Consider the following 19,347-nt stretch of genomic DNA (forward strand, 5'->3'; position numbering starts at 1 on the left):
CCTTTCTCTGAGCTCTCCCTATCTGCTTGTCATAGAGACAGAAGTTTTATTATTTCTTTGGATAAGTGTTAGGTGCTCAGTTGTGTTCAACTGTTTGTGACCCCATAGACTGTACCTTGCCAGACTCCTCTGTCCATGGAATTGTCCAGGCAAAAACACTGGAGTGGGTAGTCATTCCCTTCTCCAGGAGATCTTTCCAACCCAGGGACTGAACCCAGATCTCCTCCATTGCAGGCAGATTCCTTATTGTTTGAGGCAGCAGGGAGGATGAGGATCAAGGCAACCAGCTAACGCAAGTGGCCACCTCAATTACTGGCTGAACTTGGAATGAACTATGAAAGAGCATGGGCTTCCCAGGTGGCTCTGAGCCAAGAATCTGCTTGCCGATGCAGGAGACGCAGGTTCGACCCCTGGGTCAGGAAGACCCTCCTGGAGAAGGAAAAGGCAACCTACTCCAGTATTCTTGCCCTGGAAATCCCAGAGGAGCCTGGCGGGGCTATAGTCATTGGGGTCGCAGAAGAGTCAGACATGACTTAGCAACTACAACAACAACAACAATGGAAGAACGTAAGGCAAATGCTGCTGTCCTCTCATAAGAAGACAAGTTACTGTTAAAATCTTAAGAACATGATGCAAAGGATTAATACTGCTGAAACGAATAGGGTAGAATTTCCTTCTTTCTCTTAACTTAGTGGATTGCTTACAACACACATTATAATATGGCTTAATGCTTATTCAATAATAAAACTATTTTCCTCTTTTCTACATTTTGTAAAGAGGATTCTCTGGGCTTATATTTTCAGTTTTCCCAACACTGAGCTTCTTTCATCCTGTACTGCCAGTACCTCCTTCCCTTTGCCACATTAATCATCTCTCTTCTATCCTTCTCAAAGGGAACACCTATAACATACGAGAATGTATGTTGATTTTCTCATAGAAGAAATAGATCAATACATGATCTGCTAACAAATAACAGAAAAACAAATGCGTGTCTCAAATGCAAAAAACTGTATTTACCATTCCTATATGAAAAGATAGATGACTTTCGCTGCAAGTTTCGAGAAGGCTTCTCTGGTTCATAGACACCATGTGTGATGAACATCTTATGTAATTGTGGGTTGACTCCATCAGGAACCATTCGTGGACTTCCTTGGTAAAAATGGAGGACCTGCCTATTACCTGAAATAGCTTTATAAATACTTCTTTTGTTGCACTGACTTTGATTATAAGTCTGCAAGAAAAAAATAAATGCAAAATCATTTTATTTCTATAATAATCACCTAGCCATAGCAAGCAGTTATTATATCACCCTGTGTATTCTAAACAGCAAATTAAACTCTGATCCACTTAAATACTTGAGGAACAGAATATATGTTGTTTTAAATTTAAAGCGTATTTAAGTCTTAATGAAAATCATTTCAAGATTATTATAAAAGCTTACCTTAGTAACTATATTGTACCAAGAAAGTCTGTCTTTTATTTAGTATCTTGCTATTTTCAAATAAGGTTAATATTTATATATAAATATAAACTGCTTTTAAAAAAAATACTATTTTTTTATTTCAGCTTGTTACTTCATCTCTCTCTGTGTCAATTTTCTTTACTGTATACAACATGAAAATCCCTAGTACTGCCCTGACAACGTTGTTGACATGATTTAAGTAAAATAATGCATTTGAAACATTTTTAACAGTGTCCAGCACAAAGTAGGTACTCATGAAATGTGGTCCATTATGACTTATTTAACAGATAAGAAAACTAACACTTAAACAGAGATTAAGTGAGTTGCCTAAGGTAACACCATTAGTTAGGACCCAATTCCACTCAGTGACAATACACGGACTTTTAAGGTGCCAGACATTTCATTTATTAGAATTATTTTGTAGATAAATTGGATGTTACATAAGAATATGCTACAACCACATAAAAAGTATTGGTGGAAAAAGAAATTCATTTTTCAGGATGATTTTCATAGGGTTTCTGAAACACTTCAAATCAACTGTTTAAAACTATCGTCATTAATGAAAATTCCTTAATGTAAAATTATTTTAAAAATATTTACTTGGCCACAGAAATAGTCCCACTCAGTTATAAAAGTTAGGTAACACTTTAGTGTACATATACAGAATAATATTACATACAACATCATATTTAGAAAGGCCTGTCACCTAAGATTTATGAATATCACTCAATGCCTTTTCACTTAGAATAGACATTAGTAAATTTCCACAAAGGGTCAGAAAGTAAATATTTTAGGCTTTGCTGGCTAACATATTACCCCCAGTGCATATTCTTGGTTGGTTGGTGGGTAACTTGACTGATTTAGGCAACTCTTTAAAATGTAAAAAATATTCTCACTTCACTGTAGTTATTAATAAAACAACAACTAAACACAAAAAAACAAGCCTTAGAAGCACAGGGAAATAGTCAGACAAGGTAATACTTGATTTTTATATCTATGTGCTGCTAAATTAATACTGAAGTACAAAGATATGGTTCTTTATATGGATAAAAATTATAAAGTGGAGTCTAGTCAAAAATTTTCCTAATTACAAGAAAAGAATAGGGAGTATCTAACACAAAGGGAAACAAAAATCAATCACAATTACCTACAGATTATTTGGACTTTGAATGTGAACAGACTGATTCCTGTCTTTAGGCTCTGTTTCTCAAATTTCGACTGTCAGATTACGCTTCCACAAGTTTACTTACACGTTCCTCTCGTCCTTCAGCAAGGATAACAACAATCCTGCCCTGACGTTTGCGGCCAGTTCTACCCATTCGCTGTATCAGACGAATCGGGCTCTTCTGGGCATCAAAACATATTATAAGGTCAACTTCTCCAATATCCAAACCCTCTTCACCAACGCAAGTAGACACCAATGTATTGTAACCACCACTACGAAACTGTTTCACTACCTAAAATTAAAATTTAAAAATAATTAGATGCAACTAGAAGAGAATGGCAGATCAAAGCATACTTTTTCCATTTGCCCCTGCAATCAGATTAAAAATCAGCACCCAAAATACTACCAAATAGGAAAAGAAGCAGCAAAATGGCAACATAAACCAAGAGAGACAATGGTACAGTGCAAAGCACAGTCCCAATTCCTTTGCTTTAATGACGGTTATGATTCCAAAAGGTTCTTCTAAACATTTACACATGAGTGAGAAAGCACAGATATTATTTTTAACATCACTAAAAAGGGGGTAGAGCATGTAAATGGCCCGAGAGCACTTCACTGCTATTTATCATATCCTAGACCTAAATTTATTGTCAGTCAATTTTAGAATAATAGTAAGTTTAATAATTAAACTATGTTTTATTACTTCTAGAATTCATATTTTTAAATAGAAACAGAATCACAGCCATAGAGAATAGACTGGTGGCTGTCAAGGGGGAGGGGGCTGAGGGAGGGATCAAGTTGGGGGTTGGGGTTAGCAGATAAAAATTTCTGTGTATAGAATGGACGAACAAGTCCCCACTGTATAGCACAGAGAACTATATTCAATATCCTATGATAAGCCACAATGGAAAACAATATTTGCAAAAAGAACGCATGCATATGTGTAACTGAATCCCCTGGCTGTAGAACAGTAATTCATACAACATTGTATAAATCAACTATACTTCAGCAACAAAATTTTTAGTTAAAAATACAACTTATATTTTGCTTTTTACACTGCTATTCCAGTGAAGGGTAGCAGAATATGGCAGCCCAAATATGACTGTAGGAGTTTAGATCATGCTGCCCCAGCCTATGCTGCTTTTGGTATACTGATTACTTTGAGTTAAAGGCACTCAAAACAAAAGCAAGTGCAGTTTCTCTGGCCACTTATCTGCCTAAAACCAGATCCTCCAGAAGGAACGCAACTGTCATAAATCCCTTCCCCAGGAGTTTCATCAACCAGGGAAAACTAACTAAGCAAGAGACTGAAAGTCCACACCATATCCAAACAAACTTCATCACAATCCATCACTCATACTTCCCATCTTTTAAATCCCCATTCATCTTCCCTGGAAATTATTTACTCTCCTTTGTGCATGCCACTCCTCTTTCCCCATAAGATGCTATTTAAATATGAATTCTAAGCCACTTAAGGGAGTTACTCATTTTTCCCTCGGTATTTTCCCACGCATACATGAAATATACATGTTTGTTTGTTTTTTATTTATATTGCTTTTTGGCTGTGCTCAGGCTTTTCTCTAGATTAGGTGAGCAGGGGCTACCCTCCAGTTGTGGAACTTGGGTTTCTCATTGTGGTAGCCTCTCTTGTTGGGGAGCACAAGCTCTAGGGTGCACGGGCTTCAGTAGTTAGGACTTCCTGACTCTAGAGCACAGACTCAAAAGCTGTGACTCCTGGGCTTAGCTGCACCATGGCATGTGGGGCTTTCCCAGACCAGGGATTGAACCCAAGGTTGGATCTCTTGCATTGGCAGGTGGATTCTTTACCACTGAGCCACCAGGGAAGCCCAGTATACATTTGTTAATAAGCTTCAGTTTGTTTTTCTTTTGTAAATCTGTCTTTTATTACAGAGGTCGCACCTAAGAACTCAGAAGGGTAGAGGGAAAATTATTTTTTCTTCTCTTCACCAGGATTCCCTGATCAAGTTACAGGAACTATACTAGCATGACAATGAGTTAACGAAAAAGTCAAAGTCAACTCCTTTATCTCAGATCCCACTCTAATTTGTTAGTAAGTCCTGTCAACTTGACCTTCAAAATATATCCATAATCGAATCATTTCTCACAAACTTCCCTGCTTCCACATAGTCCAAGCCACCATTATCTTAGCTTGAGGATTATTGTAATAAGTCTTCCAGCTGGTCTTCCTATTTCCACCCTTAGCCTCTACAGTTTATTCTTAAGACAGCAGCCAGTGTGATTCTTTTAAAATATCAGCCAGGCCATGACCCTCCTCTGCTCTAAATTCTCTAAAGGCTTCTGCTCGTCTCACTCAGAGAAAAAGCCAGTCATTAAAACAGAAATGACCTACAAGATCCTAAAGAACCTGGCCCCCCACTTTCTCTGTGACTTCATCACATGTTTACTTAAACAGACTTTTTTGAGGGGAGTGGAGACTGGTATAAGAAGGATGTAAACAGTAGGAGTCCTCATCTTTTCATGTTAACAGAATCAAGAAGGAATCTTCGAAAACGAATTAGCTATTAAAGACATACCTAATTGTCAGAGACTGCTCAGTGCAGACTTATAGCTAATCTGCAAAGCCCTGTACACAGTTTAAAAAAAAAGTAATAGTCTAAAATTTCCCCCAAAACATAGCACAGCACTCAGAAAACTTATGACCAATATTTAGCGCATACAGCTACCTTACATACCACCATGGTTTCTTTTCTCGGACCACATTTTGAAGATTTTTAAATAAAAGAAAAAAGTGATACAATCATTATTTGTTTGGAATAAATAACTAAAATGACTTAAGGTAAATAAATAGTAAACATTTATTGAAGGTTCTGTTGAACGATTTTTTTTTTTTTTAAGAAAATTAAGTCTTATTTATTTTGAAAACCAAACCACTAGGAAAATATATCACAGTCTTGAAACAGCAAACAGACAGTATTATCATTTCAAGTACTAAGTTGGTAAAAAAAAAACAAGGTCCTTATCAAAATGATAAGGGGCCAGAACTGGGACAAGAACAACACATGTAGCAAAGGCCCTGGCAAAAGTGGTATTTGGTAATGGAGGGCAGTCCCTTTATCGCTCTAAAGGAGCCACAGTTCATCCCCGAGTTGCTTACTTTTCCTCCCTTGACTTTTTTGTTGCCAGGGGATTGTCTCAACAAAGCTCTGTTATTTCAGGGGGCAAAGTAAGCAATACTGGGTTTAGGCTTTCATTCTGTTTCATGAAAAACAGATTTTTCCAAAGCCCGTACTTCACAACCCTCTTATTTAAGTAGCTAATAGTTCCTCTTTCACTGTTCGTTCCTGAATATGAGCATATAATACTGTCAAAATCCTGTTTCCCTTCAAGGCCAAGCGTCACTGTAACATTGTCTTGTCGCTTGGCTGACTCTGCTGCAGGCGGCCTCAGGGCCCACCATGGCTGCCAGTGAGAGGGAACACTTGCTTCCCTTACCAGTGTGATATCGCTTCTTACATTTTTGCAGGGTCTCCAGGCTGAATGATGTAATGTGTGAGAATTTTAAGAAACACACATCCACATCTTGATGGAGAAATGAGTACCTGCAGGAACCCTTTCAAAGTTTTTATCCAAACTGCCTCTCCCAACTTTACATCTTAACGTCATGCCCTTGTCTATAAAAGAAAAACAAGCAAAACAAACCCCCTAAAGCCCCCTGCCCCTTTCGACATTAGTGACTGCATGGATTTTATTAGTATGTGGAAAATATTGTAGTGATCCTTCTGGTAAACAGCAGGTGGGCAACAAATAGAAACACCTCTTTTCATACTCCAGTAGACCATAAGCAGGTTACATGAACCTGCCGGTCTCTTGGTATCTGTGTAGTAAGAGAATCTGGTACCTTGGAGGGCCCCGGTTTGGGACAAGGGAGACTCCCTATTGGCAGAAGTACTTGCCACATGAAATTCAGGCTCACAACAAACCTCCTGTGCTATCTGTGACCCAAATTTTAGCACCGTTTTTTTTTTTCCATTTCACTTTCTAGGATTGAAACACAAAGGAACCAGTGTCCAGAGGAAAGAAACACAGGCCTTAGACTTGCTGCCATCCTTAATTTCCTCATTCCTTAACTCTCCCTAAAAGACCCAAATCCCCATTCCTCCTTTTAAATCGATTCCTGCCCTCAGCCCTGATGGCCACTAGCAGACAGCTATTTCCCCATGGATGAGAGCGACTCCTTCATCTTCCTGGTCATGGTTGGGATGAGGTTCATGTGCTCATCCACACACTTGGTCACGCAGGTCTCCAGCTGCCGCTTCACGTGAAGCTCCTCACTCCCTGCATCTATGGAATCTCTGGCCTTGTCATTGCAATACATAGTACACCGGGCCAGGCGGTCCTGGAACTTCTCCAACTCGCTGGTCACCAGGGCCTGGGCTTGAGCCAGAGGTGCATGGCAGCGCTCAATGCACTGGTGCACTTGCTGCACGGACGCCTGGCTTTCCTCACAGCAGGCGGCGCTGCACCGGAACATAAGGCCCTGCATCTTCCGGATATTCTCCCTCTCCAGACTCTTCACCACGGAGTCCACCGCCTCCTGCACCCGGAGTTGCTGCTGCAGCTCCGCCATGGCGACCCGCGCGGTTCCCGGCAGCAGGCGCCCACATGGACTCCCGCGCACGGCCCGCCCCCTCGTCGCCCTGAAGGATTTCATTTAATGTTTACAACAGCTCTATGGAGTGTGTTTACAGATAATGAAAACAGAGGCACAGGAAGTAAAAGTATTTATCAGTGGAAAAGCCAGGACTCCAACCTATATAGTGTGATTCCAGAGCCTTTCTTCTCAAATGTGCTTAAAATTTTTCAAAATCACAAAAAACACTTTTGATCTTTCAAAATACGCCTCAGTTCAGTTGCTCAGTCAGGTCTGACTCTTTGCAACCCCATAGACTGCAGCACGCCAGGCCTCCCTGTCCCATCACGAACTCCCAGAGCTTACTCAAACTCACGTCCATCGAGTCGGTGACGCCATCCAGCCATCTCGTCCTCTGCCGTCCCCTTCTCTTCCCTCCTTCACCTTTCCCAGCATCAGATTTTTTCCAGTGAGTCAGCTCTTCACATCAGGTGGCCAAAGGATTGGAGTTTCAGCTTCAACATCAGTCCTTCCAATGAACATTCAGGACTGATTTCCTCTAGGATGGACTGGTTGGATCTCCTTGCAGTCCAAGGGACTCTCAAGAGTCTTCTCTGTCACCACAGTTCAACAGCATCAATTCTCCAGTGCTCGGCTTTCTTTATAGTCCAACTCTCACATCCATACATGACTACTGGGAAAACCTTGGCTTTGACTAGATGGACCTTTGTTGGCAAAGTAATGTCTCTGCTTTTTAATATGCTGTCTAGGTTGGTCATAACTTTTCGTCCAAGGAACAAGCATCATCTAATTTCATGGTTGCAGTCACCATCTGCAGTGATTTTTCGAGCCCCCAAAAATAAAGTCTGTCATTGCTTCCACTATTTCCCCATCTATTTGCCATGAAGTGATGGGACCAGACACCACGATCTTACTTTTATGAATGTTGAGTTGCAAGCCAACTTTTTCACTCTCCTCTTTCACGTTCATCAAGATCAAGAGGCTCCTTAGTTCTTTGCTTTCTGCCATAAAGGTGGTGTCATATGCATATCTGAGGTTAGCGTTTCTCATGATGTACTCTGCATATAAGTTAAATAAGCAGGGTGACAATATACACCCTTGATGTACTCCTTTCTTATTGGAACCAATCTTTTGTTCCATGGCCAGTTCTAATTGTTGCTTCCTGACCTGCATACAGATTTCTCAGGAGGCAGGTCAGGTGGTCTGGTATTCCCACCTCTTGAAGAATTTTCCACAGTTTGCAGTGATCCACACAGTCAAAGGCTTAGGTATAGTCAATAATGCAGAAGTAGATGACTTTCTGGAACTCTCTTGCTTTTTTGATAATCCAATGTATGTTGGTTATTTGACCTCTGGTTCCTCTGCCTTTTCTAAATCCAGCTTGAACATCTGAAGTTCACGGTTTACATACTGTTGAAGCCTGGCTTGGAGAACTTTGAGCATTACTTTGCTAGTGTGTAAGATGTCCTTTTCAATATACGGGACTGGAATGCAAAAGTAGGAAGTCAAGAAACACCTGGAGTAACAGGCAAATTTGGCCTTGGAGTACAGAATGAAGCAGGCCAAAGGCTAATAAAGTTTTGCCGAGAATGCACTGGTCGTAGCAAACATCCACTTTCAACAACACATGAGAAGACTATACACATGGACATCACCAGATGGTCAATACCCAAATCAGACTGATTATATTCTTTGCAGCCAAAGGTGGAGAAGCTCTAAATAGTCAGCGAAAACAAGACTGGAAGCTGACTGTGGCTCAGATCATGAACTCCTTATTGCCAAACTCAGACATAAATTGAGGAAAATAGGGAAAACCACTAGACCATTCAGGTATGACCTAAATCAAATTCCTTATGATTATACAGTGAAAGTGACAAATAGATTCAAGGGATTAGATCTGATAAGAGTGCCTGAAGAACTATGGATGGAGGGTTCGTGACATTTTACAGGAGGCAGGGATCAAAACCATCCCCAAGGAAAAGAAATGCAAAAAGGCAAAGTGGTTGGCTGTGAAAAGAAGAGAAGCGAAAAACAGGAGAAAAGGAAAGATATACCCATTTGAATGCAGAGTTTCAAAGAATAGCAAGGAGAGATAAGAAAGCCTTCCTCAGTGATCAATGCAAACAAAGAGAGGAAAACAACAGAATGGGAAAGACAAGAGATCTCTTCAAGAAAATTCAAAATACCAAGAGAACATTTCATGCAAAGATGGGCACAATAAAGGATAAAAATGGTATGAACCTAACAGAAGCAGATGATATTAAGAAGAGGTGGCAAGAATACACAGAAGAACTGTACAAAAAAGATCTTCACGATCCAGATAATCACAATGATTGATCACTCACCTAGAGCCACACATCCTGAAATGTGAAGTCAAGTGGGCCTTAGGAAGCATCACTATGAACAAAGCTAGTGGAGGTGATGGAATACCAGTTGAGCTATTTCAAATTCTAAAAGATGATGCGGTGAAAGTGCTGTACTCAATATGCCAACAAATCTTGAAAACTCAGCAGTGGCCACAGGACTGGAGAAGGTCAGTTTTCATTCCAATCCCAAAGAAAGGCAATGCCAAATATGCCTAGATTTATTTATATATTTACTATAAAATTATCTTTAAGCTATAGCCAACTCAGTAATGAGTTAAAACGAAAAAAAAAAAAATGGCATAAGTGCAAAGCTAATCAATTTTATTTTTATATTCATTAACTCAAAAAATAATTACCTCCAGTTGCTCCTTCTGGGTAAAACCCTTCATGCTTTTTCCTGAGGCATGGCCAACAAAAGTCATTACTCTAATAATTGGCTGATGCGGTAAAAGCATTTCTGCAATTTCTTGAACACTATCTCGAAACGAAGAGAAGATCATAACTCTGGTCTCGTCACATTTCTTATCAGACGTTTTTCGAGCTGTACAACAAAAAAATATTTTAACTACAACTTTAAAAAAAAAGCATTTAGATAATTCAAAAGGAAACAAACCTGAAACTATATACCAGTGAGTGACAACTGACAGTTCTTTCAAAAAAGTAATTTAAAGCATCTTAAATCTTTGCCAGTTTTCCTTCTACCTTTTCTAGTCATCTTAAACCTGGCTCCTTATCTCTCACCGGCTATGGTAAAAAAAAACCCAAAACCAATCAAATAAAAATTACCATTTGATCAGTCCTCCAATTTATGCGTGATGCTTCTTATGCCTCTTTACCTTCTAAACCAGAAGCACAGGTCTGCACAGCGTCATTTCCCTTTCCTTTCTGCTTCTCTAGGCACTGTCTTAACCCAGGTCATGGTACTCTGTCCCCGAATTATTGATACCTTCAAATTCTCCAAAGAAAACTGCTGAATATACCCTACATGCAGCCACAAAGCTGCTCCCATTGTCTCTGTGATTGGGAGGAGTAGAATGCATGAATAACAACATGATTTTGAGGCTGGACCACTTAGTTTCTAGGCAATGTGTGACCATGGCGGTGATTTAATCTCTTTCATTTAACCCTTTAAGCTTTAGTTTCTTAATATCTAAAATGGATTGAGATGACGATGAAATGAAATAGTAAATACAAAGTATGCAGACTTGAGTATAGCAACTGGTTAATAATTGCAAGCTGTTGGGGGGGGACTCTAACAATCCTTCTGAAACATGATTCATATTACATTAATCACGTGTGTGCCAGGGACTCCACTATGCATTTTATATATTAATTCATTCAATCTTCATAACAATCGTATGAATTAAATGACTTAATACACATAAAGCTAATATTTGATATCTAAGGAAAAAGAAGCAGGTGCAGTTGTAAGGAAAATTATTTCAGCTAAATTCCAGAAACAGTGACAGCCTTTATTTTATCGGGCTCAAATCACTGCAGATGGTGACTGTAGCCATGAAATTAAAAGACGCTTGCTCCTTAGAAGAAAAGTTATGACCAACCTAAACAGCATATTAAAAAGCAGAGACATTACTTTGCCAACAAAGGTCTGCCTAGTGAAAGATATGGTTTTCCAAGTAGTCATGTATGGATGTGAGAGTTGGACAATAAAGAAAGCTGAGCACCAAAGAATTGATGCTTTTGAACTGTGGTGTTGGAGAAGACTCTTGAGAGTCCCTTGGACTGCAAGGAGATCCAACCAGTCCATCCTAAAGTAGATCAGTCCTGAATGTTCATTGGAAGGACTGATGTTGAAGATGAAACTCCAATCCTTAGGCCACCTGATGTGAAGAGCTGACTCATTTGAAAAGACTCTGATGCTGGGAAAGATTGAGGGCAGGAGGAGAAGGGGATGACAGAGGACGAGATGGCTGGATGGCATGGAGGCCTGGCATGCTGAAGTCCATGGGGCTGCTAAGAGTCGGACATGACTGAGCAACTGAACTGAACTGAATATTATATATTGTTTTTAATATCTGCTTCCCTTATACTGTCTTAGGCTGACTTTTCTTTTTCACATAACACCCTATTGTTAACATGTCTACAATCTCCCTGGTCTGTATGCTGCCAAAATTTCTAAGCTTTGTTTTACATTCATAATCCAGAATAATTAAAAGCTCATCTTCTCCATAAGAAATGTTAGCAAAAACGAACAAATCAGAGTTTTAGCTTTTTTATAACTTTGCCTTGCCTTGAGGATATTAAATACGACCTACCATTCCACGACTTGAAGTGTTCAACTACAACTTCTTCTAATTTCTTTAATTTTGGATGACTATAGCAGAACTTTTTATCTTTACCTCCTGGGAAAAAAACAAACAAAAAACTTTTCTGTATTTTTTTCATATTCTGTTACATTCATGTATTTTAATTAGCCTTTTCAAAATGGATTTGTTAAAACACATTTAAAAAAATTTATTTACACAGTAACTGGCACCTGGGTAGCACACAAACCTTACTGTAAAATAAACTTTGAATTGTTATGAAAATTTCATTCTGAGAAATAATCCAAATAGGAATAAGCAGCAAAGTAGAAGGAAAAGCTCACATTTATTTAAGCTACAATCAGTATTTGGTAGTTCTGAGAATTTTCACTACCAGTAACAACTCCCACTAACTTCATTATATGTTTAAAGTTCATAAACTGCTTGAATATATATGTATCCTAAGTTGAAAAATAAAATCTTTTACGTTTAATAGGTCTATTGTTTCAAGAAATATAAGTAGGTATAAATAGACATGTAGATCAATGGAGCTTAATTTTAAAATTAACCTTAAAAAAATAAAAAAAATAAAAAATAAAAAAAATAAAATTAACCTTGATAAAGAAGAAACAATATAAAATTTTAAAAGAAAAAACAGACCTTTCTGGATAACAGAAACACCATTTGTTGAAGTGCTACGTGTATGTGCAAACATGCTCTCTAGATGATCATAAAGTTTCATGAAGTCCTCGTTTCGGCTAAGTTCATTTTTCGCCCGAGTCATTCCTTCAGAAATTAAGAAAATATTTTCCCATTAAATGTAATAGCAAACTAATCAAATGCATTATTTATTTAAAAGAAATTACGATTCAGCAATGAATGCAAGTTTTTCAAATTTAAAATGAAAACCAGCAACTTTTTCCATTTCCACATTCACATTTGTATTAATAAATGGCTTCCTTTTTTTCCAGCAATATATCAAAAACCAAACATGGTTTGGGATGTTTTTTAATCTTAGACTTCCTAGTCTCCAGAACTGTGAGAAATATATGTCCATTATTTAAGCAAAATAAAAGGAGGAAAAAAATAAGAAGAAAAAATTTGTTATATAACTATTTCATTGTTTTTTAAAATAAAGCCCCTTAAGTAATCCAAACTGTTCGATATACATATCATTTGTAAGGTACAGTTCCGGCGAGGCAGAAAAGGAAAGACGACCTCAACAGAAGTAGGGTACCTTTATTCAGGCAAGGAGGGGCGACAGTCGGCCTAACGACCAGGCTAAGCGCCGAAAGGGATCAGGGAGGCTTCATACTTATAGGGAGGTTTGTGGAAGCGATAAGGGAAACGTCAATCAGGTGGGCTATTTTGAGTATTCTTTTGTTGAGATGACACTTGTAGTTGGGCAGGGGGTGATAAGTCTTCTGGGCGGGTGTAGGGGGTGGTAGGTTTCCGGACAGGGGGTGATAAGTCCCAGATAGATGCAACTGGCCTGGAGCATCAGGATGGAACTAAAGTTATACTTTGTTTTCTCCGAAGTTAGATGATTCAGCAAGGGGCCTTTGAGACTGTTGTTCTCTTTTCTAGGCCCAAAAGACTCCTTCATCATTAACCAAAATAATATATGTCATCACTTCTTTAAATAATTCCATATAATTTACCTTTAGTTCCATCCATAATTCCACAGAGGAAGAAATATAATGATCTCATTCCCATTTGCTGCAATAATTCATAACCATGATATAAACTAATACAAATAGCAAATTCTCCCTCGATTATGCCTTGCTGCATTCCCTAAAAAAAACAAAACAAAAAAACCATGTATCAAATTTGTCCAGAGAAACAAATGAAGATACATGCAGCATGCAGAACTTATTGGTTCTACTGAATGTCCTGTGATGTTGCTAAAGAAAGGTGTCAGTATATTTTCTATATAATATCTGCCCCTTCACTTAATTCAACAGGAAACTTACATTTTAAAGAGAATAAATGAAGGGGTGAATATTTATCATATGCTGTTTTTCTGTACAGGCACATTACTAGCAGTATATAAATTCATTTGATCTTTCAAAACAATTTAATAAGCATCTACTATTTGCTAAGCTCTGAGACAGACATTTGGGATACAAGGGAAAATAAAACAGACATGGGCCTATCCATATGGTTTCTGACATCAGGACACATATTTAATCAAACTCTTTAACACTAACATTTAAAACCAAGTACACATGCCACAGTAACATCTGACACTGAGCATCAGACAGTGCTACAAAAACACTACTTATACAAACCTGGCAGTCTTAATACCTAGGAGGAAGGTACCACTGCCATGCCTGTCTGGAGATGCAGAAGCTCCTACAGGCGGCAAGCAGCAGAGCCACTATTTGCACCCAGGAACTCTGGCCCCGTATCGTCGTGCTTCTAACCACTACTCTCAAGGAAAAGTGAAGTTCGTATTCCTTTTATGGGAGCATAGGTGGGTGTATCTATATGATAAGATACTTTTAAAGACCACTGAGAATGTATTTTAATTATTTCCCTTTATTAGAGATGAGGAATATTATTCAATATCTTACATTTTTACTAGCATTTAACAACAGTTACACTCATTTTAAATGTTTTTAGGATAGTGATAAATGTTCTAAAATGGCACCCTAATTACCTAAAAGGATAAAACAATATCATCAGTGGATCAAGTTCAACAGGTTTAAATTTATGATTTAAAATTTCGGTGAAACTTTAACTCCTAGAATAAACTTTAAACACTTTATTAAAGTTTAAAATGGTTGTGGTTTAGTCGCTAAGTCGTGTCCGACTCTTGTGACCCCATGGATTGTAGCCCACCAGACTCCCCTGTCCATGGGATTTTCCAGGCAAGAATACCAGCATGGACTGCCATTTCCTTCTCCAGGGGATCTTCCTGACCCAGGAATTGAACCCAGGTCTCCTGCATTGCAGGCAGATTCTTTACTGACTGAGCTATGATTGCAGTGTATTATTTTAAACTCTTTAAAAAGTAAAAGCTTAAAATAATACACTGCAATTGCACAGAAGACTTCCTTTGTGGTTCCCCAGATACTAGAGAATAAACTCCTTATTTCTAGTGTAACATTTAAAGCTACTCCCAGGCAGTCACAAACTAGAGTAACTAACATATCTGACTTCCTCAGTCCTTCACCTCAGTCAAATCAGCCTGCTCGCTGTCTCCCTCATCCCTTTACTCAATTGTCTTGTTCTTTTGCAGATGTATTCTCTCTCAGTTCCAAGAAAGACTCAGTGCCTTTTTGTGCTTGTGAGTATCTCTTCTGATTTTGGACCTAACTTGATGGCTCTGTTCCCTATCCATCTATTTTTTTTCCCAAAGAAGATTAAAAACATGAAGTTTACTACAATGCATACTCTGACCTCAGTAAGGAGAATTAAGACTAAATGCCAGAGGTCTAAAAGTCAGTTAAGATCTACCTTCTTATGACCCTTCTTTGACTTTGCAGAATAGAACTGAACTGAAAGATCAATTTTAAAAGTTACAAGATAGGGACTTCCCTAGTGGTCCAGTGGTTTGGAGTCCTTCTTGGAATGCAGAAGAAGTGGGTTTGCTCCCAGGTGAGGGAGATAGAATCTCACAAGATGTGGGGCAACTAGGCCCATGGCCACAGCTACTGAGCCCATGAGCTCTGCATACCACGTGCCACAACTAAGATCTGACACAGCCAAATAAGTAAATAAACTTTAAAAAATGTTATAAGGTTAAATTTGTCTTAATTCACATTATCAAGCTGTGTTCCTGCTAGATTTTTTTTGGTGCTTTTATAAACTGTATAAATGTTGGGGCTTCCTTTGTGGCTCAGCTGGTAAAGAATCCACCTGCCATGAGGGAGAACTGGGTTTGATTCCTGAGTTGGGAAGATCCCTTGGAGAAGGGAAAGGCTACCCACACCATTATTCTGGCCTGGAGAATTCCATGGACTGTATAGTCCAAGGGGTTGCAAAGAGTCAGACACAACTCAGCGACTTTCACTTCACTAGAAACTATATAAATCATACCTGAATTCTTGATGAGCTAATATACACCCAAAACCAATCATTATTTACATTTCATCCTTGCTTTGAGTAAGAACTTAGTCTATCATCAAAATTTACTTTAAAATACCTACCACAATATTTGGAGATGGGTTCTTCCTAAATTGATCTCTTGCAAGAATTATCTGGTATTTTGTTAGATTGGGAATATCTTTTCTCATCAAAACATTCCTCTGAATCAGAGAACTGGCAAATGCTTCCAAAATCTGCAAGTTTCAAAGAAATTTAGTTTTTGTTTTAAAATCCTTTTTCAAATACAATCATTTCCTTACATAGTAAAATAGTTATATATATTAAATTTTATACTAGTCTTAAAATGCAAACTTCAAGTAAACACAGAAGAGATGATAAAATTTTAAAGTACTTGACATTTATCCCCAGATAATATCCATATGAGTCAGCAGAATCAATTATTAGATTCAATTATAATTTAAGAACATATGTGTTTAGCTGTTTATTTCTTAACTCTCCTCCCCTTTCCCTAACCTAAGCACAATGAAAGGAGGGCCTTGATTTTTTTATCCTGTGGCATCGTCAGTGCCCAGAACAAGTGTGATAAATATCTGCGGACTGATGACAAAGTCAAAATGGCCTTGGATACCTTTAATTTCATTCACTGATTCATTCTTTCAAAAATATTCATAAGCATATACTAGATGCTGGGGATATTGTGGCTGAGACAAATGAATTTCTGCTTTCATAAAGTTTACATTCAATAGAGGGAAGAAAGGAATAAAATGGAATGATTTAATCATAACCAAATATATTAGTATTTATGAGATGATTACCAAAAAGATTCTGCCACATCTTAAATTATTAACACTTAGAATTTTGTTACAAGTAATTTAGAAACAAAAATCAAACCATATTTTTATAAAATTTCTCTTTAAGACGTATTAAAGGTTAAATGATAGATGAACATTTTGTTTACTTATTCCTGAATAACAAACTAATTCAAAATACCATAGATTAAAACAACCATTTTATTTGTTCCTGATTGTTTTTCTGCAGGAAAGAATTCAAGCGGGTCACAGAGAGGGCCTAGAAGGGATGACAACACAGTAACAACAAGCATATCTAGCTCCCATGTCTTGGTCTTTAAACACAACTCTTCCATAAAAGGTACAAGGATTCCTTGGAGAAACGGCTGATTCCACAGCTGGGACAGAACAACAACTAAATGACTAATAAAATATCTTGTAATGCCAGAAAGTGAGGAACTAGGCCTCCCCTGTAGAGGAGGAAACAGCAACCCACTCCAGTATTCTTGCCTGGAGAATCCCATGGATAGAGGAGCCTGGCGGGTTACAGTCCATGGGGTCGCAGAGAGTCGGACAAGACTGAGCAACTAAACAACAACAGGCCTCCCCTGATGACCCCTTGCAAAAAAGCATATGTCTAAAGGGCACAGGAGCCAAGATCTTAAAAGAGCTCCTAATGGCCACAGCTGGAACAATCTGAGCAATAAAATTAATAATGATAGTACAGCACTTAACCCACAAGAGAAAATAATTATCCATTAGTAAAAAAATTATCCACATTAATATAAAGAATTGAAAAAATAAACAGGGGAGAAGAAACAGCTCTTCATTATACAGGCATTCAAATTAACAAATGCCAAAAAAAAAAAAATGAGGGAAACAAGAAACAATGACTAGGCAAATACACAAGTAACTGCTGGAGGCAAGAACTATCATTATATTTTAAAGTTAGTGAACAAAATATTTTGAGAAACAAGATATATTTGCATAGTCTCAAAGCATCTCCCCACTGGAACTCTCCATACTATTTTTGCAAATTCCCTTAAAGTCTAAAATTATTGCAAAACAAAATATTAAAAATCAAAAAGAAATCTGTCAGGGCACTGCAGTGACAGTCTGTCTCTGCTCCTGATGTCGGGAGCCTCAGATGGCTTGGGGCTAGCTGAAACAGGTCAGCTGGGACCACACGTCTGCACTCTCACTTCTAGCTAACTACTGGCTTCTCCTTTCTTTTGAGGCTCACCAAGGCTCAGGGCTCATCACATTCTATTGGTCAAAGTCAGCAGAGGGCCGGCCCACATTCTAGGGAAAGAGAAATGTACCTTGCCCCTCAATGGAAAGAAATCTATAGCCATCTTTTATCCACAGCAATAAGGATATGAAAACAAGGTATTCTCCTAGCATGACAGCAATCATGAACCTTAGAAAACTAACTGTTACCCCAAATTTCTCCCATTGAAAGTGTTAACTGTCCACGCAGTTTCTCTTAGAGCTCCAGTACTGACACTTGCACCAGATAATTCTTTGCTACTGGGGGGCTTCCTGTCCACTGTGGGATGTCAAGTAGCATTCCTGGCCTCTGTACACTGGATGCCCGTAGCAAGTCTACACCCCACTCCCCCTACTTAGTAGAACAACCAAAAATGCGTCAAGACATTGCCAAATGCCACCAAGTAGGTAAGATAGTTGAGAAACACTGCTATACAGGGATCAGGGATTGAAAGACATTTCCTTACAAAGAAACTTCTAATTGAATCTGCATACGTGTTTTGAGTGTGTTTATGTGAAAACTCACTGAGCAGCACACTTACATTTTGTGTACTCTGCTGTCCACAGATTTGGTGGGGGTGGGTTAAACTCCAATTAAAAGGTTTATTTAAGAAATATAAACTATAAGCCTATTACTGGCTTTAGAAACGGTCCATCATTACATATTTCCTCTTTAACTCACAGTCTGCCAGCACAAATAGAACATGGTGCTCATACTAAAAATCTTAATTTCAAAGAATTTTTCAACATATTAATTATATAAAATGACTATATACTTTCACAGTCAGATTTTATTAACAAAAATAATTACATTATCAGTTCATTTATTAAAACCCTGGGGCTTCCCTGGTGACTCGGTGGTAAAGACTCCGCCTGCCAGCACAGGGGACACAGGTTCCATCCCTGGTCCGGGAAGTCTCACATGCCACGGAGCAACTGAGCCCCATGTGCCACAACCACTGGGTCTGTGCCCAGAGCCCAGAAGCCACACTCCTGAAGCCTGTGCACCTAGAGCCCGTGCTCTGCAACCAGAAGCCACCACGATGAGGCCCCCGCTCGCTGCAACTAGAGAAAAGCCCAAGCCGACAGGAACATCCAGCACAGCCAAAATAATAAGTAATTAAAAAAAAACAAACAAACCCTGAATTATGATAAAAATGGCTTACCTGTATATACGCCTTTTGGATAGCTGCAAGTTCTTCACCAAGAGGAACAACAAGCTTTTCAACTCGTCTTTCATGAGAGTATGGCAAAATATCTGGAGAGTCTTCAGAACGAAGCTCTACTTGCCCAATGAGTAGGTTAGTAATAACCTGCTGCACAGCCTACAGGAAATCAATTAAGTAC

The 19,347-nt window shown here is 38.6% G+C and overlaps 2 protein-coding genes across 7 annotated transcripts in view; both read right to left on the reverse strand.

The window, feature by feature from the left end:
* Positions 1-19,347, reverse strand: part of FANCM (FA complementation group M) — a 60,565-nt gene that overhangs the window by 30,891 nt on the left and 10,327 nt on the right. For all 6 annotated transcript variants that reach the window (XR_006273583.1, XM_043489956.1, XM_043489959.1 and 3 more), the window contains exons 4-11: positions 19,167-19,325; positions 16,045-16,176; positions 13,552-13,684; positions 12,551-12,676; positions 11,903-11,989; positions 9,983-10,167; positions 2,713-2,919; positions 1,018-1,231 (exon numbers count right to left, since the gene is read on the reverse strand). Coding sequence is in view for 5 of the 6 variants with exons in the window: in XM_043489956.1 (XP_043345891.1) it covers positions 1,018-1,231; positions 2,713-2,919; positions 9,983-10,167; positions 11,903-11,989; positions 12,551-12,676; positions 13,552-13,684; positions 16,045-16,176; positions 19,167-19,325 (1,243 nt within the window). In the remaining variant the exon portion in view is untranslated. The remainder of the gene's footprint in view (positions 1-1,017; positions 1,232-2,712; positions 2,920-9,982; positions 10,168-11,902; positions 11,990-12,550; positions 12,677-13,551; positions 13,685-16,044; positions 16,177-19,166; positions 19,326-19,347) is intronic.
* Positions 5,549-7,538, reverse strand: LOC122455095 (protein FAM136A-like). Its single transcript, XM_043489962.1, has one exon. It carries the CDS (start codon positions 7,318-7,320, stop codon positions 6,817-6,819), a length of 504 nt encoding a protein of 167 aa, XP_043345897.1. The 5' UTR covers positions 7,321-7,538; the 3' UTR covers positions 5,549-6,816.

Source organism: Cervus canadensis, chromosome 17 (genome assembly GCF_019320065.1).
Source record: "Cervus canadensis isolate Bull #8, Minnesota chromosome 17, ASM1932006v1, whole genome shotgun sequence".
NCBI classification, from domain to species: domain Eukaryota; kingdom Metazoa; phylum Chordata; class Mammalia; order Artiodactyla; family Cervidae; genus Cervus; species Cervus canadensis.